The sequence below is a fragment of the Eimeria necatrix genome, genomic scaffold (assembly GCF_000499385.1).
Source record: "Eimeria necatrix Houghton genomic scaffold, Enh_scaff255, whole genome shotgun sequence".
Lineage (NCBI taxonomy): Eukaryota > Apicomplexa > Conoidasida > Eucoccidiorida > Eimeriidae > Eimeria > Eimeria necatrix.
Window position 1 is genome coordinate 9,005 of NW_013653114.1, and position 20,674 is coordinate 29,678.

The following is a 20,674-nucleotide window of genomic DNA, read 5'->3' on the forward strand; positions in this document are numbered from 1 at the left end:
TTCCATGGCTATCTGGGAAGTGGCAAGTGAAGAACTGCATTATCCGTAACTCTAGTAACGAGCTTATGATAGTTTCAGATCCTCTCCAGACGTTCCGAAGTATCCTACTAGTTCTCGATCATCTGGCAGTTTTCGTTCTGACAGTGCGCACTGCTTTCTGGGAACGGAGGTGGCCTCAATGGGCCACCAGAATTCAAGACTACTGAGAAAATATAGAAATTTGAATAGATTTTAGGGGGAAATGGAGCTGTGAGTGCGGCTACACGTGGCACGTTCTGCAGCCCTGCCGAACCGACCCACGCGCTCACTGTGTACGCCAAGAGATACGGTGTAGCAACGAACAAATTCACTTTCGTTTCAGAAAAAAAGGCTTTCCTAAATGCATGTTGGGGTTGTTCCATCGCGTTGTGAGCATGTCGCACGATGTATGTGAGGCCGGCAGTGGGTCGCAATCACCGTGCTGAGGTTGGTGCGCTACAGGCAGAAAACTTCAGCTTTTGTATGCTTATGGGCGAAGACGAATAGCTACTGCATCTTTAGTCACGCAGGCGGCGTTATTGGATCAATGTGAGGTCTACGTAGCAAATGCTCACCGTCACGGCTCTTCCACTCGGAAGCATCTCGCGTGTCATTGCAACTGCAGCAAGGTAATTTCAGTCTCTGTGTCTATTTTTACATAATTCTGAATGTACGTGCATTGCCGCCGCCTTTATCTGTTCTCAGTTGTGGATTACTTTCACGTTTCCACTCTCCCGTGGCTACGTTTAACCGTTATTTCCGGAGACGCTTCTTCTCCGTTTGCCATCTAACTTGTTTAATTCAGCAGGTCTGCCTTTTAAGCTCTCGGGCACGCTATTCACGCGTTCGCGCACTTCCACTTCTTAAGCGCCATTGCTTGCCAATCACCGTAGTTCATGGAGATCCAATGTAGCCAATTATTCCTCTCGGTAAGGTTGCTGCTTCAGCGGAGGGCATCATAGATCTTGAAATCAAAAAGCCTTAGCTCCGACAGACTGCCCTCAGAAGATGCAAAGTTGTGAGCCGCAACACTCTTTTGAATCTGGTATCTAGGCTTGCCCAGCACAGTCCACCGTAAAATTCAGTGGCCTTGAGAGTTCCACAAAAGTGTCATATGATCAAGGCTAACTTGTTTACAGCTTTTACACGTCACTTCACTCAGAGAAGTAGTACGCGTAGCCTTGGAAGCGGCTTGGAAGCAACAAACGGACTCCACGGCTAGCCACGTAAATTTCGTCGCAAATATGTTTCTTAATGACAAACAGAATAAGCAGCGTCATTAATCGTTGTATTCTGTACTGGAGCGAAAGCAGTGGTTGGACGAAGCGCATCCTAGTTGGGTATATCAGGTTTTATTAGAGTACAATTAACGGCCTGTGGGCCTTTAACCTATTGTAGACAAAAGCATCAATGGAGGAGTGCTCAAATCACTAAAGTGGAAACTACATGCCCTGAAACCACGCTGCACTCCGTCCAGTAGTTGGTATTTTACGGGCATGTTCCGCAGCGCCACGGCAAGCACGGTTGCATAGCGTCACACAATGACTTAAATCTGCACTTGCAGAGCAGCACAGGACTTCTTAGGGGAGACGGTACGAAGTTTCAACCGTACGCAGCAGTATCTAATTCTACGTTGACTAGAATCTGGCTCAGCATTTGAGCAAGTGACGTTGACGTTTTCCCTTGGTCGCGAACAGAGACTGCGTAGCGAGCCAGCTGATGCCACAGTCGCCGCTGCAGCCTGAATTCCTGGAAGCGCTTCCATATTTAGGATCCCAGGAGTCTCTCAAACGCAATGGCGTAGTCAGACATAACATAAATTTAGCAGTGAATCTCTTCGTAGGTGTCACCAGCTATGCTGCTACGACAACGAAGATAGTAGTCCCGCGAAAATTTGTCCTGAATTGGACAACGAAAAAAACTTCGAATTTGACGGAACTTCTTTTTGCCCAATTCTGGAAGTAGTTGCATGCTGTAGCCAGCCAGCCGCATGCAGGCGCATGAGCATGTTGCCGCCGCTGCAACTCGTTAATGTAGTGGCAGCTGTGCGCGAGCTGCAGCATCCTTCCGCCCATTTCTGGAATGGATAATACCCAAAAATATGCAAGAAAGCGATTCTGGATAAATTTTGTATTTCTCGTGCTCCAGTAGACGGAGGCGCCTTTCTTGTTGCGGCGAAGTCGATTCCCGTCACGTTAGCTGGCACGGTGGTGCTGAAGTCCTCCCGTTGCAAATGATTCATTTCGCGGCTACTTGGATGCCTTCTCACCTTATTGGGTTATTCTAGACCCGGATGTGTGTACTGTGGCATTCGCGTTCCAATCGTGCAACGCCCTTTACAGCGGAGTCAATATTAACAGTGGCGGTGCCTATCGGACAGCTCGCCTGCTGCCCGAGTAGAGTCAAACAAAGTACGCCGTCCCCTGACATCAGCAGCGCCGTCAGATATAAACCAGGTGGTTGTGTGTCGGGCGCCATTATGGAGGAAGTTCTGCGCCAGCTCCAATCCGCGGTGACCCAGTGCAAATAGGTATGCGTCTATTACTCAGCTGTATGAGGTAGGCCCGGCACTGCTGCTTGTTTATGTGTCCAGTGGACACAGCCACGTTCCATGCCATTAAGGACAGGGGGATGCTGCCGTTAGACACCTAGAGGCTTCCAAGCCACCGTGGTATACTCTGCAGCCTTCGCGGATGCTTCTGCTGGAAGATGCCATGCAGTAGCACGGATGATGGAGCGTGGGGTGGCACTCTCACAACTAGCCCACTAGCGAGGGAAACGGATGCGAGTACTGGGATGGTGGCAGGGCGCACTGAGAGCAACCGCAGACCTCAGCAGCGGCAGCATTGGGAAGGCGGTGGGCCGAAAGCAGCTACCTGGAGGGTTAGATGCAGCAGTTTACCAGGACATGCAGCTGACAGTAGCTGCAGCAACACGCTTGCTTCTTCGGCAGTTGCGTTGGATGGAGCTCGGGGATTTGTTGCGGGCGGAGCTCGCAATACTAATTCCTCTGTCGTTCCCCTAAATCCATTTCGTCCGCTCATGCCGATGCAAGTTGCATCAGCAACTATTGCTGCCCGCGAGGTGGCGCATGATGAGAGGAGTGATAGGAGGGGTAGCGATGGAGAAAGCGATCTTGACTTCTTCACTCCTCTGTCCTCCCCACTCAGAGAGTTCACCACTCCGTCCGTACCGGTAGCTGGCGTGATGCAGACTGACTCTGCCGATGAACAGCAACAGCAGTTGATGAAGCAGCGTTCCTTCACGAAGTTTGGAAAAAGCGGTGTCACTGCCACTTCGTTGTTAGCTGGCACCAGCGTCGATGACCCACAACACCAGAGCACGAGCACAAGCAGCCTACCCACAACGAAGGAATGCGGGCTGCTTTTGGGACGCTTTCCCTTGAGACGGCGTCACATGTCTGCTGATTGTGGAAGCTCCTTTATGCAGCAGACGAAGCATCATCATTCACACACACCGGTGTTGGAGCCAGAGGCGGCTGCTGCCGCTGGCTTGCATCTGCTTGCGAAGACTGTAGCGTCAGCCGCGGCGAAAGACAAGGTCGCACTGACTAGCCGAATAGCAAGGCCCCCCGTGCCAAGCCGACGGTGTATGCGTAGACCTATCGTACATGACGGGCAGAAGCGGATGCCTCTCTGGGTGCAGCAGCACCAGCCGCAGAATGTAGCGCAGCCTTCGCAGCAGCAGCAGTCGCAGCAGGGACTGCAGCGAGAGACTTCAGATGAAGAGCTTAGAATGCCGCTGGTGCCCCCACCGGCACCGCTATCTCCTTTGCTTGCACGCGCTCGTGTAGCACCTCCTACTATGGGGTGTGTGCCGGCTTACTCTGAAGACGCTGCCTCCACAGCACCAACAGCAGTAGCGCCTGATGATTCCTGTACCACCGGGTCGAGAGAGGCGGCAACGGGGTGTTCGCAGCCGCCTTCTGCTACGGGCTCTGTGCCCGCAGTGCACGAAGAAACACAGCTGCTGAACGAACCACCATCGAACAGCCTTTTAACAAACTGCCGGCAACAGGATCAGCAAGAGGCCCCAAAGCAACAGCAGTTTGCATGCCAAGAGCAAGGCCAACAGCAGGAACAAGAATGCGACAAGGATGAATCTGTGCAATGTGCCAAACGACGTCGATTCTCGGTGGAAAGAAATGCTTCAACTTGCTCGTTGCCGTATGGGCAGGCCGCGGTCGCTATTCCCCCCGTTTCTACAACCTGCGCTACAGAAAGTAGTGACAGTAGTGAGTCCCAGCTGTATCGCAATCAAGAGCGTGTGGAACAGGCAACCACGTTGGATGAGCTGCATTTTAGCAGCCACAGAAAACGAAAAAGAGGAGAGTGCAGCACGCGGCAGCTGCTCATGCTGCAGCCGCATGCAACAGCAGCAGATGCGGCTCTTCTAGATGTATTGGGCACGGCTCTGACTGCAGAAGAGACACGCGAATTGCGCATGCAACAGCAAAAAGAAGCGGCGGAAGCAGCAGCGGCTGCTGCTGCAGCAGCAGAGGCGGCAGCAAGGGAAAGAACAGCAGCAGCCGCTGCTGCAGAGGCAGCAGCGGCGCGTGCAGTGGAAGTAGCGGCAGCTGCAGAAGCAGCAAGCCGTGCAAAGGTACAATTGAAAGCTGCGCAGGGTACTGCAGCTGCTAACACTCCTGTCACTACACCTACTTCAACAGGGGAGACCCAACAGAGTACCCTGCTGGGGTGCGGGAGTACAGCAGCCGTTGCTCCACGTCCTGCAGCGGCGTGCACACCACTGTTTGGATCAGCAAAGCCAACTGAGCCTCAGCCGCTGCAGCAGCAACAACAACAACCACAGAGACAACAACAGCTGCAGCAGCAGCCGCCACATTCGCAGCAGCTACACCAACAGGCGCCACAGTCACAGCAGGTACAACAGCAGGCGCCACAGTCGCAGCAGCTACAACAGCAACCGCCACAGTCGCAGCAGCTACAACAGCAACAGCCACAGTCGCAGCAGCTGCAGGCACTGCAGCCGCAGCAGCTTCAGGGGACTCCAACCAGTCTCCCTGCCAGTGGGGATTTGAGTGCGTCGCATGCACGCCCCAAACTTCGCATCCGTAGAGCGAATGGGCCTCTTGCAGGAGCAGCAGTGGGAGCGCCAGCAGGTGGTCCCGGTGCCTCGGCAGCCGCACAAGCATCTTTAGGCATTTCGCAGCAGCAGCAGCAGCAGCAGCAGGTGCAGCAGCAATTTGGTGCACGCAATCCGGTTGCGCAGCAGCAATCCCCCCAGCAGCAGCAAATGGACGTCCAGGGACCAGTGTTCCAATTACCGCGGGCCCAACTGCACCAGCAGCCCATTCAGCAGGCACAGTTGCAGCCGCAGCTGCAGCAGCCAGCCAGTGGCAACCTCGGGCTTGGATTAGCGGAATTTGGCCCGACGAAGCTTACTGAAGTTGCTGATGGAGGTGAGACTTGTTGGACTTCTCGGGCAGTTGGGGTTTTGGGCCGCATTGGACTGCGTAATGGTCAAAGGCTCGTTCGTTGCTGTCACCTGTAGTTGCACTACACATGGTGTAAACGATGACTGGATATTTTTGCGTTTGGCTCTGGGTTCTGCAGGCAGCAATCCTTTTGCGTTTGTCGCAGGGAGAGGCCGAGGACGAGGTGGCCGGAGGGGTGGCGTACGGCGCCGTTGAAAACAGTCGTTGGAGAGCGTGGAGGGAACCATTTGCTACAAGTTTTCATCCATACATGGGGGGATGAAAATTCAGTCATCCCTAGAATGCGGCGACACCCGAGCACTGAAACTCATTGCGGTTGCCTTTTCTTCGCTAAGCGTTGCCTACCGAATTTTATGTTCATTCTTTACGCGACTGCTAGAAAAACCGGCGAAAACTAGGGCAGTCATTAACTTCATGTTGCAGCGCCATACAGGCAGTTATATCGGTCCGGGCCGATGTGCTGCTTTATTTTTTGCTAATTCGCATGTCTCTTTGTGGGGATTCGACGCCTGTGAGGCTAGGCAACAGGGACACAGAGCTTTTGATTGAGGGCCTTGCACAGGGTGAGTTTATGGTGGAGGATACAAAATATGACAGCTAATAGCGCTAGTCAAGACTGTGGAAGCAAGTAAAGTACTTTGTTTCCTTTCACCCTGCATAGCTGGCATATACGAATAGAACCTCAGGCATGTCTAAGGGAATTTGTGAGATGCTTTACCGGTTCCGTTTGCACTGCGTAGCTGGCAGCTAGGAACAGAACGCCCGCGTATTCCTAGGTGGAAATGCGAGCTGGTGCGCAAGATGCTCGATTCCTGTAATAATAGAGCTGCCGACAGCGGATGCATACTACCTCAAGTAACTTCGTGAATACTTGAGGCCGTTTCAGGTCAACGCACGGCAGTGCCAGCCTGGGGAGGAGTCGCATAGCCGACATTACCAAAGGCCTCGGAGGCTTGTTTTGGTGCAGGCTAGCTTGCAAGCCGAGGTACTACAGATGCGGAACAAGGCTTGAAGGTCTATTAAATGCACTGTAGTAGCTAAACGAGGTACGCTGGAAGCTTGGAACGGAGACTTCCTAGGGTCCAGTTGCTTTTGTGCTACCGGCATGGTGAAGACAAGGAGACCCAGCTTTTTTGTTGAAAGGAGAGCCCTTTAGGGTTCAGAAAGGATCCATCTCAATGGGTTGAGCTTGGTTCCCCCAGCTGGCGACTAGTTCATGGGATAACGCTCCATGCGGCCAAATAGCCACTTGGTGCTATGCTGCAGGCTTTCTGTAATGGCATTCGTCCCTGTAATTCGCTTTTTTTAATTTGGAAGCGTGGTGGCTTTTGCGCGTAGTGTCGTTTAATTGGCAAATTTTGTGGTTCCAGTCCGCATGCGGGTAAATTTCTCATCCAGGAGCTATCTTGAGCTCAGGGCATTTTAGACATTATGGGAAATCAAAGCCACGCACAAAGAAAATCGCACGAGTGGTGGCACTATTTTAACGCACCTATGAGGTAAGCAGTACCTGACATGCTGTTTGGAACCAACTGTCCTGCTGCAAGCTGCAGCGCATGGAGGAAATTGGACACTGTCTCTCGCCGGTTCAGTCGCCTGAAAAACAATATACTAAGGTTGACAGTAGCTTTTCCTAGCGTTCCTCGGTGATTGGGGAGCTGGACCACCCTAAACATTCTTGTTACTCGTGTGAAGCTATGCGTGGTGGTATACACCGCCGCAAGGCGCTTTGGGCTCTGTGTGTTCCGCCCAGTGTGGGTTTAGCCGTGAAAGCATGGATTCTCGGCAAAGAAGCTCTCACGCTTTGATGAGTGTCCAAAAGGTGTGCGTTGGGGAATTCAGTGGGCCTTATGCTTCTAAGCACTTCCCTCTTCATGGGCAAATTCAGCTTTGTTGCAAGTGGTGCTGGAAGATATTCAGTGGAGCTACAAAGCCGTTTTCTTAAGTCGACACACTACACGCCTTCACAGATACCGCTATACTCATGCTCTCGTCGGTTGGAAAGTTAACCAGACGGTGGGAAACCACCTAGTGAAGGTTTGGTCTAATCTAGCTAGAACTTCTGAGCGAGCGAATGCTGGCGAATATTGCTGCTCACAGAAAAGGAGCAAACCCAGGGTCCTCTATTTACGTCACCCCATTGAGCCTACCACCCCCGTTTCTGCTGTCCGTTAGTGAGAAGTCCGTAGTAGTTGCCGCGGGAGGTCCCTATCTTCCAACAAACGCCCTCCCACTTCTTCAGCAGTTCGGGCTGTGCCTCATGAATTGGCTTCGACAGTCCTCTGGAGCATTAGTAGAGAGTATACCACCACAGTAGTTCCCGTATAAATCAAAAAGCGGACATCCCAGGCAGTGTGTAAATTTTTTCCTATTTCATCACTACCACGCCCTGCTCTGTATTTACCGTTGTAAGTACAGGTAAGGGGATTCGAATTAAAATGAAACTCTCTGTTTTCATCTTACATTTGCATTTCCGCTAGACCACACAGTCTGCTGTTTACGAGTCGATGGCGAAGAGTTGTCTTCAGCATTCTTCTTTTCCAAAATGTGCAGAGAGACAAAGTCCCCTTTCTGCAGAAAACCATCTCACTGCACGCTTATTGTAGGACTGTCTCAGCCTATCAACCACTTTCTAGCTTGAGGGAAAATCCTTGGTCATTCCTGCAGTTTGAAGCACCCCGCTCTCCGACATGATGTCTCTTCGTCGGGAGGCACAAGCTATAGTGCAAGGAGAGAGGAACTAATTGCTGCAAAAGCGCCAGTGTTTTCAGTACTCGTCAGCACAAGCTGACGAGTACTGAAAAGAGGATCCTATGCCTGAAGAAGGGCGGCCCTCAGTCTGACGTTCCTGTTGTGGTGGAGATCAGCCATATATCGAATACCCGCACTGTTGTATTGTATTTACCTCGACGCAAAGCTCAATAATGCATTGAAAACCTCTGAAATCCACTATATGGCATTAAGCTGTCTCCAACTGGCAAAACGGAGCAAGCCTCACCAATGGTCTACCAGCGCGGACGCAATGTTATGGTGTTGCTGCGCATGAATAGCTTGCGTCGTCTCTCGCACCAACATAGAGTTCAAATTCCAGTTACTTAATAAGCTATTCCGTTACAATAAAAAGTCCGAAGTGTGGCGAAGTATGAAGTGTACAAGAACCTTCGGCTACTGTAACAGCTACTGGAACGTCAGCCCCACTTCGCTTTTCATTTGGCCCTAGGGGAAATTAAGCGAAAACTACAAATTCGCCGAAGAGTTCATTGCTTATATTAGCGTCTTGCCTAGTTTGTGTTCGTGGACTTTAGCTTAGACAAGCATAACAGCACTGCGTACAACGGCTACTCTTGGTCTTCCTTTGCAGAGCCAAGCAAGATGTCCGGGAGGAACCAGGCGAGCCAAAGTGGCAGTTTTTACGAAGATCTTGAGTCTGACTCGCTCCTCAGGCTCTCAGACATCTCCATGTGCGTACTTGTGCCTGCACTTCGTCAAGCGTCTGCCTCCATGTACTTTGTCAAGCCTCTGCCCCCCTGTAATGCTGAATATTCAAAACGAAACTAGCAGTTCCACGCGGGACAACGGATCTTTTGCGTGGATGCTGTATGCATTCCTGTAGAAATGACTGGATGAGGAACCTGGGGGAGGTAGAGCTCTTCGAGGTGGATCTGCAGCACTTGATCCTAAATTATCTCACCATCAACGGCCTGGCAGAAGCTGCGGAAGAATTCGTAAAAGAAGCACGCATTGAGCGTGAGCAGTATGCAGCAGAGTCCTTGTTTTCGCGTGTAACTGCTCGTACTATTTTTTTTTCGAAGAGGCGTCTCTGCCCAGATGGACTATTGCTGTGAGATGCCTTTGTGATCCTTTCGGCAATTGCCGCTGTAGCGGTCGCTCACATATAGGCTATGAACATGACTCAATGTGTGTTTCCTGCACTGAGCTTGCATATTCTGCTGCGGTGGATGGTGTGGCTTCAGCGCAAATGCCACTGCATTGCATTGACTGCAGGGCAAAGATTCGGGAGGCAATTTTAAGTGGACGCACAGACGAGGCCATTCGCCAAATAGGCTTCATTGACCCAAATGTCTGTTATCCCGACCTTCATAGTCCTTTTCTGGGCATATTAGCCTTACGTAGACTTATTGTGCCATCGTGAAGCTGCACCATGAGTATCTGTATGTTCTGATGGAAGGTTTTGCGCAGTTGCTGAGTGCGGATGCGGAGGTGACGTTTCTGCTTCACAAACAGCAGCTTCTGAAGCTCATAGAAACGGCAAGTCGTGTCGGTTTGCAGTCTCTTGAAAATGGCCCAATCAGAGGTTACCGACGAGACTCCGTACCCTACGTGACGTTGCAGTAGCTTGGTATCGTTCCACTGTTTGCGCTACTGCAGGGCGAACTGGGGGACGCGATCGATTTTGCGCAGCGACACCTTGCCCCCTGCGTCAAGGAATGTGTGCGTTCGTGTATGAAGCATTGGCTACTGAGGGGGAATCTGCAAGAGGGCAGAACCACATATCGAGATCGCCTTGTGCTACTCTTTCTTTGCTCTCAAGTTCCATTGTTTTTTTTCTGCGCAGCCACATTTGTTGCCTCACTTGGAGGAAGCCATGGCTCTCTTGGCATTCAGTGACCTGAGCGTAAGAATAGCAAATTTCCACTGAGGGTTTTAGCCAAGTTGTTGCCTGCCGGCATAATACTTGCCACAAGATAGTTAGGTGCTAGAAATATTCCAGAACCAGCTGGCATCGTTTTCTTAAGCAGCCCCGCTTGCTGTTGGTACTTCTTGTGCTTGACTGGTTTGCAGTGTCCGGAAGCGCAGCGGCTTATAGGAGGAATGGAGCAGCGGGAGGAAACTGCTAGGCGCATTGATGAGGCAATTCTAGACTTGTATAGGATTGAACAAGGCAAGGATTTAGTTACTTGACTTTGCGTATTTTATTTGAGTCTTTAAGCAGCAGCAGAGTGGGTGTGGGTGGCGGCTGACGCAGCGAAGACCGCCGAACAGGAAGGTAGAGTTGTTAAGGTTTAGCTTTTACTTGTAGGCGCACTGTTGATTTGCTTGTTTACCCACGTGTCATGCGGATTTGCTGACTCAGAGTCCGCGCTTGAGCTCTTAGCGAAGAACATTCTTTTCAGTCAGGGATGCCTCCAGAATGCTGTGAGCCATTGTGTATGTCAAAGGGCTAGTTCTTCGTGCTTGTCATGGAATTTATGTACGCACATTATAGCTCTTCTGGAAGCCTTTACTAAGCTGTTCGGAGCAGCAGTGCCAGTCGAAGTGGCTGGGCCAAATGCCAGTGGCCGCTTATGAGTGGAGCCTACTTCTTTGCTCTGTGTAGCTCGTGACTCGCTCTTTGTTTCCGAGTTGCCACTGTACGAGTTTCACACTGCTAGTGTTGCAAATATTGATGGGCGGCACACAGACAGAAATACGTGGAGCACCGCCATCTTGTTTTGCATGCAGCAACGCTCCCTGTGTCCAGTTATCCTCGATATAAGAAGAGGCACCCTGGGGAAGATCCTCTCTCCTCCTCCTGGTCGAGGACAGCGACTGGAAGAGACCACGGATTCGAAGGGAATTCATTCCGGGGGGGAAGTAGGGGCGCTGCAGATTGATGTGGACGCCTCGCCGCAACAGGAAACAAGTCAAGGAGAAGGCCGGAGACCAAGCCAAACATCTACTGGGGGCCTACTGGCGGGCACCATTCCTCGCAGGACACAGGACAGAGATCAATCTCGAGACTTCGGCAGGAGGCGGCGCACTGGAATGCCCCCACCTTGAAGCAAACCGCCTCCAGGGCCACGATGCATCAAGCGTTCACGAATTTCCATTAGCAGCGCTCGCGATCTTCCATGAGCAGATTGAAACGGTTAGGGTTCATAGAGTCCGGAGTATCTGCGTGGAAATACTGGCTGTGAAATCGCCTTGTCAATTTTTCACGTCATGTGCGTTTGGTAGAGAGCTGACGGACAGGAACAGGCCTCCGGAGCCGTTTAAAGTGCGGCACCAAAGAAACTGAACAGTACTGGCGGGTATGTTTATGTAGAAGCGTCATCTTCTGCGCAAACAACTGATATTGTTGCGAAGCTATCTATAGTTTGGCAGGATGCGTAGATCTCAGTAAGGAGGAGCAGAGTGGCTCTAGAGCATTGGTCGGGAGTGCGCAGTTGGTACGAAGCACTCGCAAGTTTTTGCGTCTGTCTCACTGTTAGCCCAGATGCACGGTTTATTGCTTCTTGATATTACCCAGGGGAGTTAAACTACTTGCCACTTTAACTGCATGTTTGTAAACACGGGGCAGCGAAGCCACTGCCACTATTGGCACCGAAGAGTCAACTGACACCAATTTCTTCTGCTTGACATCAATTGATATTGTTTTTCTAGATCAATGAATTCATAACTCAAGAGAACGGGATAAATATGCCTCTTCCCATTTTCCTGAACTGGGCGCACATGGGCCCCGCACAGGGGGGTGGACCGCTGGTCCGTTTAGGGGCTGCAAACGCACCAATGGAACACCGCAAATCAGTGACGATGAATATTCTATTACATTGTTCTGTTACATTTCATTAAATTTTTTTAAAGTTACTGTCCTTTGCACTCTTTAATGTGTCAATGGGTTCAGGCAGTACCACTCACCCGAAGTAGCACGTGACCTGTAGCTCCCAACCAGAGTTTTGTGCCCTATCTTTCGAAGATGGAGAGTGCTGTTACTCAAATCGGGTGGGAAGAGTCATCTTACATTTGGGAGATCCGAGATTTCATCGACCTCCGCGAAATGGCCAAGGAGGACTGTCAGTTATTACCGCCTATGCCGAGTCTCCCTGCTAGCATTCGCCGTTCAACAACAGTGAAGATACACCGATGAATATGAAAGAAGAGAGATTCTACACTAAGTGCCTCCTCACATTATGGCTGAGAGCTGTTGTCCAGCTACACGCGGATTGCACTGCATGGATGTGAGTGACACTCACACGCGCACTTTGTCTGTGCGGTCGAATTTGCAGCTTCCTGCTCAGCAAGCCGGTTGGAAAGTCCTGTATTCAAGTGCTTTTCACTCTGGCTATTCCCCAATGGCCAGGAGCAGCACGATTCTCTCGGTTTAATAGATCTCGCCATAATGTTTAAAGGCAAGAGAGGCTCCGTCAGAGCCAAGTGGACTGCCTGTTTCCTTGATGCAAACGGAGAAATGAGTGAGCCAAGGCACTACAGTTTCTGCATTTCAGTAGTTTAACGAGAAACGCGGTTGCTTAGGAATGCAAGCGTAGAGATGTCCCACACTACCTTGCCTCGTCTATGCGTCGAAGAACCAAAGAACTCTGTGCAGTCGTGGGCCATATGAGTTCTTCAATGGAGGCAAAAGCTCTTCGCCTGTTTCTTGAGGCGCCATCTATCTGCCCATTGCGCCGTTTTCACATTACAGTCCCTCGCACTCGTCTGGCCGATCCAGTGAAGAAGTACTCACCTGGGGGAGACGGCAGACGCTTCTCTTACGCACCTTCGCCAGAAACTCTGGACTCTTGGCTTTCCAATGGGTCGCTACGAATCTACTGTCAGGCATTTATTGCCCTAGACTGCAAGTCTGAGAGCATTTCTCAACTGCGTAAGCGACTAGTATTGCAGTATGGCGCTAAACACATCGCTCAGCGTAAACTGAAAGCATCTAGTTTCGTCCATTGCATGTCGTTGCACGCACGCGATTATAACGCTCTCAACAGGTTTGCTGCTGATTTTATGCGGTGCGATTCCGAAGGCCGATGCAGAGCCACGACATCTTCCGGTGCACAGCTTTGCATGCGTTTCCCACAGGCGCAACACCCGAAACACCGCCTGAGCGGCTTAAAGCTGACGTGGTCCAGTACGCTCTTCAACCCGAGTCACACGACGTTCGGGTTTGGTGCTGCAGTTCAGTGACAAGCTGTTGCCGCTTCCTTCTTGCGGCTCGATCCGCTGTGCGTTACTTCAAGATTGTACTGGCTTGTGGTAGCCTTGTCTAGGCACTTCCCAAGATCGCAGAATCACGGCGAACGTCGTGCGTGGACCTCAACAATGTGCTTGAAGGGGACACTTCTTCTGCGGTACCTGGATCTCCCCTTTCAAGAAGTTTGTCTTCCTATTCTGTGGACTGTGGCATTATACTGCAGGTGCTACGCAAGATGCTCAACGGGCCCTTCCGAGAAGCAGAAGCAGCAGATGTTCACTTGACGGACATTTGTCCTCAAGCTGCTCACCAAATGCTTCTTTTTATTCACACAGACACGTGCGACCTTTTCAAGGAACTGAGACGCAGTGCCTCTCTCGCAGAGAAGCAGCAACGTAGGGAAGCCCTCATGGGTCTCATCACGGCCGCAGACAAGTATGATGTGCAGGTGCGGTGGTTTAACAGCTGCTTGCAGAGCTTAAAACGGCCGAAGCCTAGGGAACATATCAGTACCGTGCCCAGAAGATTGGCAGTTGGCAGTTTCATGGTACAGTAGCCGCAGATGTCGTCGGCCCCATTATGACTACAAAGCAGGGATACGCGAGGGACTAACATGACCACCACTGTGAAGGTGATTCCTACGGTGCAAGTTTTAGACGAAATAAGGCCTGTTTTTTTGTAACTGTGCCGGTGCGTATGGAAGGGACTGAAAGAAGAGTGTGAACAACAACTGGCCTCGCTTGTGGACGAAGACTCTGTCTTTGATGTACTGCTGTTTGCGGAGTCAAGAAACTTTACTCGCCTTCTAGACGCAGGTACTCACTGAAGTTCGAGCTTTTTGTCACAACCGTGACCCGGGCTCTTGGTGGCGCCAGTGAAGTCGATCCCTCACTGAGTGCGCAGTATGTGGGTTTCGTTGCTTCAAGTATACAGCCAAAAATATGAATTTGGATTCAAGAACAACACAGGTGTATCACGTAGATGACTACTGGGTGCATTTCTTGCCACACCAAATGGCACTAGCTTTGGAGCTACTCTGCACGCTGCTTGCAGGCCAGAAGCTATTGCAAGGAATGCCAGCTCTTCAGCTGTGGACAACCTGGCGAAGTAGACCCACTGGATATTTTAAGCACTTGGTAGCCTGTGAGACTCGAGAGAGCACAGGAGACAGCTGTAGTAACTGGGCCTACAACGATGAAACCGAAACGTTGTCTCTGTGCCCTTCAGCAGCAATCTCGTAGTTCTGGAATTCCACAAGATGAAAGAGCGATTTCGCTGTTGTTGATCATTTAAGTAATCGACAAAAAAATGGTCATGGCCAGGATTTTGTCATTTGATCCCTTTCAATTGTAATCCTTAGCTCAATGATTTCCAGTTAGCCAACTTGACAGTCCAGAACATGTCCTCACTTATTGATAGACACTTCTTAAAGGGACGAGCATGGGGTCTTCCGGCGTGAAGGCCTTAAACGTATGAGTGTCAATAAGGAAGAGATAGACTGACAAGAGCGCCGCTATGATGACGCAGAGCAGCCAGAACCCTCGGAGACCTGATCACAGCGATAATGTAGTGCACATATGCTACATATATAGAAAGAATTGGAGGCTTTATTGGAGCTACCATAAACGGCGTATATGGGTAGTCCGGTTAGCTGAGAGAGACTGGCGTCAAGGAAGAACAAGCATGCATTCAGGCCAAGAACAGAGCCAAGTTCCTGCCGCTGGACGAGCTTTGTCATTTGGGATGTGCAGCAGATGTACCTGTGAAAATTTCAAGTAGTGAGAAAGCGGGTTACCAAGTGCCGCAAGTAGCTGCTGCGTGATATGCCTTAATGTAATTAATACGGAACACAATAGGCCCGATGGGCTGGCCATTCAAAGCAAAATAAAGCCAGGCGGGCAGCCGCGAGTCACATCAAGCACATGCCGTACAGGAGTGCACCTCCACAGACTGAAAATCGAAGATCGGCGGTTTTTCCATACGATATGTGAGTGTTAAGTTTTTACGGGGAGCAAGAAGCAGAAGAAGGGTCTCAGCGAGCCGAAGGTTGGGGAAGCAGAAAAGACTGATCATAAGAATATCGACGTTCTAGATTCGTCGAAGATGAATAAAGCACTGGAGCTGACCCGCAGAAACCAAGAAGAGCAATTGGGCATGAATACTTGATGCATGCGCGATCTCCTGAAAAGCGTGAAACGCATATTTGAGTGAGGCTGGCTTAAGTGCAACTAACCGAAGCGTGTGGCTAACAAAGGGGCGAGGATGCCTATTCGTGCCTGCCATGTTTGATTTTCTCTACGGGCGTATCCTTGTAATTGGAAGTACCTTCAGCAGCTAAGCGATAACGGCGAACGTGAGTTGATTAGCCCATTCGAATAAAAGTGCATACCATACCGATCATGACAGCCCCAATGACGGTAACGAGGATGTTGCTTTGAGCTGGCTGTCCGAGCAGCTATCGCTCTCCTGGAGCGCTCCGTTGGCATACACCTTACCGTAAGTTCTGAAAAGGTGAATTATATGAATGGCACTTGCTTCCCCTGTTTGTTAGTCAAACTGACGGTACATGTGCACGACAATAGGCGTAAATGCGTAGCGCGCCATCAAGATCCTGAGTGCGTCCGCCGTGACCGTGTGCAGAACAGGAAAATGAGGTGGGAGTGAGCTCACGGGAAAAGCCCAACCACCATAACCACACAGCTTGAGGCACAGCTGTACGCTATAGAACGAAACCGCTGCATCTCCGCTTTCACTGAAAGGACGCCTGTGTGGCGGCACGTGGAGATTGAACTGTCTTTAATGGACACCAAAAGAATTGGAGAGAGCTTACCAAAACCTGGCAGTCCATGCGGAGCATTGAATAGCTCGTTGAATTCATCTGAAAAAGTTTCTCATGATTACAAACTAGAAGGCGTGGGCGTAGAAACCAGAAGCGGCAAGCACTGCTGCGGGATGGCCGACGCACCGAGCCCAAAAGCAACGAAACACCCAACGAGTTGAATCGCAGAGGCCACGATGAGCGTTCCCCTTGGCCCAATAGAGTTTGCGAGCGAGGCGCCTATTGCGCCGCCCGCAACAAGGCCAAAGCAATATGAAAGATTCAGGTACGCTAATTGTGCGGTTCGATCTCGTTCCCCAGTTTCCAAAGCAACGACCATCATCGCTGCTTGCGTTCCGTGGATCATCAGCCCAGGGATCTGGCTGATGAAAAGTGCTGGGAGGCTCGACGAAACAGCCATCTACAGCATGACACTGCATTTTAGATGCACAGCCTAAGCTAGCAGTGACTATCCACTTACCATGATGTACATGAGGCAGCAAGATGACATCGCAAGAACAAAGCTGGAGAAAATTCGGCCCTGCGGTAACAAGCTCTCGCTAGGAAATCGAATGTGAAATCGTACGCGCTTCTTGGTCCTAGCGCATCACCGATCCGCCCAAAAACTGGTGCTCCCGCAAGCTGGCACATCGAAAAAATCCCTAGGGGGAGAGCTCAGAAACAAGTAAGCGAAACATTACATGTGAAGGCTCACCTAATACCCAGCCGTTAGCCTTTACAGCATATCGCAATAGAGCTCCTCATTCTCTTTGTTATCTATTCGCACAGCTCATCCCTTACCTGGACAGGCTGCTGGAGCTCCATAATTATGTAGGGAAGTAGTGCAATCTAAAAAATGAGATTTCCCATTCAGCGGACTGCAACGAGAAGCACTCGGCGGACCTGCATGGTAAATCCTGTTGCGTAAATAGCGAGCAAAGAGTGGCAAATGCCTAAAGGGCTTCGCGCGAAGTCTTTGAATGAAACTATTGTGAATTCGGCTCTCTGCTTGATACTCATGCTCGCGGATCTCAATGAAAAAGACATTTCAGCGAAACTCAGTCTCTGCGCTTATTCTGAAATTCGCCTCGTATACACTGCCTGTCTTCTGGGAAAAAGTTTGAAGAGCCATATATTAGTAATTCATCAGGGTTCAAGTGAAAAACGTCAAAGTTCCACCGGCAGGTGTCGTGTCCACACCTGTCCACATGAGTGGCCAGGTTATCAACTTATGGTGTACCGGCACCCCGAGGACAGAAACCGCTAAGTATCGGAAGAACACAGCTCGCACTTTACAGCTGAGATAATTTCCTCGTATCGCGGGTTTTTTCCAAGTTTCAATGGGTAGTCGAGGACTCCTGGGAATTCACTATCAACGACGTCCATGGACTGGCGCAGTACTTCGGCGGCCACCTCGTCTGGGCAGGAACGCCGTATTTTGGTATCTGCAAGGTCCCACGGATGACAGCTGAAGTTAAGATGTCATGCATTCAACCTGCAATTCGTTTTGTGTTGCCCATCATCTTAGTAGTGGCTGGCGGTGGTCGATCTCGCAGCTTAAGCAAACAAGTATATCACTAATATTGTGTTGGCTCTTACCAAGTGCTTGTCTGAAGTGCCTTTGGCCTGGCATACCGCTCAAAACGCCTAAAACTGGCTTCAACAAGACGAAAGGACTTTTCTGTTTCCTGTGCCTTGCTTCGTATCGCTCTAGGTAATCTATATATGCCTGAAAGCCACGAAATGCCATGCAAATACAAACCTGCCATGGCATGTATCTTCTGTGGAACGATATTACTTCATACTTTTACCAGCCACAAGGATCAGGCTTACCAGAAGAAGGCTTCGTCTGCACTGTGCGCTTTCTGGGTTCTCTCTAGATCCTGCGTTCACATAAAACGGAGGCGCAGCTGTTTTGGTATTGCCCTGCAAAGAAGACCTTTGAGTGCCACCGCACAACTGAGGACCGAGGCAAAATCTTCGTCGCGGTTAATACGCACTCCGGCGGTACACTGAGGCCATTTCCCAGCACTTTCCAAATCACTCACCATAAATTAGTTTGTCAGCTTGTGCGAGACAGCAAGGGTCATTCATCGCTGCTCTGCCAATCATGACCCCGTAAAGGCCGGAGTGCTGCGAGCCATTTGTTACATCGGTATCGGGAATTTGCGGGTCTTTTGCTTCGGCAGTGTCGCTGGCTTTCCATTCTCCCTTCAGCAACTGCTGAGCCAACTCCAGCGATGTCACGCCTCCGTTTAGAGAGAAATGGAGTTCAGGGAAGGCTTCTTGCAGCTCGAACACCCTGCATCAGATATGTAAGGCGTCGACTCAGACTCAGTAGGAGAGACTTAAAGTGTTCATTGCAAAAATGCATGCGACATGCGTTGCCCCGCACCGCCGCTTCGGAGTTTCCATGCAAACGCACCTGTGGTATAGCAGAGGCGGGACAGAACGGTTCTTCTTCGGGTCCACCCCCTGTAATCAACAGCAAAAATAGATCGACACACCGTCACTGATTTGTGCATTTGTCAAAAAACTAAGAAGACAGTGTCGAGCTGGGGGTAGGCAGTACGACATATTTTCCGTGTAATCCAGGAACAGCATACTTGGAGCCATGCCTTTCTCGCATGCACGATGAAATGCTTGCATCCGCCTTGCGAAACAGTCTGAAAATACCGAAAAGCTCAATCTGCATCACTCGTCCCTATAAACTTTCAAACAGATCCATTCAAAGTGCCGCGCAACAGTTTCCGCGTGAATTCATCTTGACTTGCATTCTGCGCAGCGGCATGAAATCTTACCTCTACAAATTGCTTCGTGAACTCGGGGGAGTCTAAGTTGTCAACTCCCAATCGACACTTCACAGTGACGGGAATCTGGACGCGTCTCTTCATTTCGTACACGATGTCTCGCACCTTCTTAGGGGACCTCATAAGGGCTGCTCCGAAGGAGCCTGGGAAAAAAAAACGCTTGCAAGCCAAAACAATCCCAGTCTTCACCATACAAGCAGGCATTGTGGGGGCTCACTTCCGTTCAAGAGGAGGACAGACTACACATAGGGCACCTCACAGAAACGAGAACTTTGGGCATTTGGATCCTAAATTGTGAAGAGAGCGCAAATTTTTACCCTTGTCAACAACACGGCAGCTTGGGCAACCAACATTGAGATTAACTTCGTCGTAGCCAGCCAACTCCGCCCAAGTAGCCGCCTCGGCAACGTTCTGGGGATTTGAGCCGCCTGAAAGGAAAAATCTGCAGACCCTGAATCTTTTCCACGCTGTTGATTCTTCAGGCCGAGCACGGAACCTGATGCGGGAAATGGAAGGAGTGGGTCATGTTACCAAGCTGGCAAACGATCGGATGCTCTACGTCATCGAAGCCTGGACCAGGTAATACGCATCAGAGGAGAGCACCTTGGGGCTACTGTGTCAGATGGAATTCCCATCGGCGCAAACACGCAGCATCCAAGCTAATACACGGCAGCGGCGCTCCAAGCAAAACTAGCAGCCAAACCAAGGTGGTTTTCCAGTTGATGCGTGTTGTGCAGTATTGTGGAGTCGACCACCATCTCCGTGTACAGGGTGCTGCGCCGTGTAATTAACCGCATGAAATTCCTGAGCATATTTGAAAGGGCTTGAAAGCGGCATGCTTAAACTACAGTCGACAAAACCGTTGGACAAGCACAAATGTGGCAAAGAACACAATTCAGAGAAAGACAGGCACGAACCCGGAACACTGCAGCATCTAGTGGGACACGCCTGCACATGTTTTCCATTACAATAATGTAACAGAGTAAAGTGACAGTGATTACTGAACCTCACCTGAAGTGTGTGTTCGATACTGCGATCATGGGCGCCACAGCGAGTAGAGAGCGTGAACAAGCTTCTGTTTCCCCCATTGTATCTATTTCATTGACCAACCATATTACCCTAGTCTTTCAGTTGATCTACAGCGCGAACAAGTTTCATGTTCGGGGGCTTTTGACGAAGTTCAACCACCGCAAGACCGCAACCCTATCGAAAATCGCCGCATCTCACTTGCCACAATAACACCAGTAAATCAATGTCCACACATAAATTGCCGCATTAAAAATCTGTCTAAGTCAAGAGAAGCTTAGCATAAACAGCCTCTGCTGTGGGGTTCCTGCCATATGAATTGTTGGGCATCGTGCCAGGGTGGCCGGCAACGGGCTCTTCAGAGGTCGATGTATGTGACTGAACGGCCAGTTCATGGTATTTAAACAAATTCCGCAATGTTCTTTAAGCGCAAGACAGTTAGAATTTCATTTTAACTCTTCGTTTTGCACATAGAATCGAAGATTCTACATATTTAACTTCCATATGCGCACAACGCAGCATTTGCAACTCATGCCTATTATTGTGATAGGCACAATTGAGCCAGGAACAGGTAAGATTGGAAACAGAAACAAGAAAATCTA

General features: G+C 50.3%; 6 protein-coding genes across 6 annotated transcripts; 5 read left to right on the plus strand and 1 right to left on the minus strand.

The window, feature by feature from the left end:
• Positions 1–2,727: 2,727 nt before the first annotated feature.
• On the plus strand, positions 2,728–5,692 carry ENH_00035030 (hypothetical protein, conserved; the record flags this gene model as incomplete). The annotated part of the gene is made up of 2 exons (XM_013580369.1): positions 2,728–5,461; positions 5,616–5,692. The coding sequence occupies 2 exons, from the start codon at positions 2,728–2,730 to the stop codon at positions 5,690–5,692; spliced, it is 2,811 nt and encodes a 936-aa protein (XP_013435823.1).
• A 3,177-nt stretch (positions 5,693–8,869) lies between these two features.
• ENH_00035040 (hypothetical protein, conserved) lies at positions 8,870–10,420 on the plus strand (the record flags this gene model as incomplete). The annotated part of the gene is made up of 7 exons (XM_013580370.1): positions 8,870–8,958; positions 9,111–9,244; positions 9,472–9,578; positions 9,698–9,766; positions 9,887–9,949; positions 10,074–10,133; positions 10,301–10,420. 7 exons carry the CDS (start codon positions 8,870–8,872, stop codon positions 10,418–10,420), a joined length of 642 nt encoding a protein of 213 aa, XP_013435824.1.
• Positions 10,421–10,954: 534 nt separating this feature from the next.
• Positions 10,955–11,278, plus strand: ENH_00035050 (hypothetical protein, conserved; the record flags this gene model as incomplete). Its single annotated transcript, XM_013580371.1, has 1 exon — positions 10,955–11,278. One exon carries the CDS (start codon positions 10,955–10,957, stop codon positions 11,276–11,278), a length of 324 nt encoding a protein of 107 aa, XP_013435825.1.
• Positions 11,279–12,847: 1,569 nt separating this feature from the next.
• Positions 12,848–14,529, plus strand: ENH_00035060 (BTB/POZ domain-containing protein, putative; the record flags this gene model as incomplete). The annotated part of the gene is made up of 5 exons (XM_013580372.1): positions 12,848–13,100; positions 13,307–13,449; positions 13,642–13,866; positions 14,122–14,233; positions 14,477–14,529. 5 exons carry the CDS (start codon positions 12,848–12,850, stop codon positions 14,527–14,529), a joined length of 786 nt encoding a protein of 261 aa, XP_013435826.1.
• Positions 14,530–16,718: 2,189 nt separating this feature from the next.
• On the plus strand, positions 16,719–16,814 carry ENH_00035070 (hypothetical protein, conserved; the record flags this gene model as incomplete). Its single annotated transcript, XM_013580373.1, has 1 exon — positions 16,719–16,814. The coding sequence occupies one exon, from the start codon at positions 16,719–16,721 to the stop codon at positions 16,812–16,814; it is 96 nt and encodes a 31-aa protein (XP_013435827.1).
• Positions 16,815–17,499: 685 nt separating this feature from the next.
• ENH_00035080 (dihydrouridine synthase domain-containing protein, putative) lies at positions 17,500–19,858 on the minus strand (the record flags this gene model as incomplete). The annotated part of the gene is made up of 9 exons (XM_013580374.1): positions 17,500–17,681; positions 17,836–17,965; positions 18,070–18,119; positions 18,285–18,538; positions 18,662–18,711; positions 18,843–18,902; positions 19,038–19,189; positions 19,364–19,474; positions 19,750–19,858. 9 exons carry the CDS (start codon positions 19,856–19,858, stop codon positions 17,500–17,502), a joined length of 1,098 nt encoding a protein of 365 aa, XP_013435828.1.
• Between the last annotated feature and the right edge of the window lie 816 nt (positions 19,859–20,674).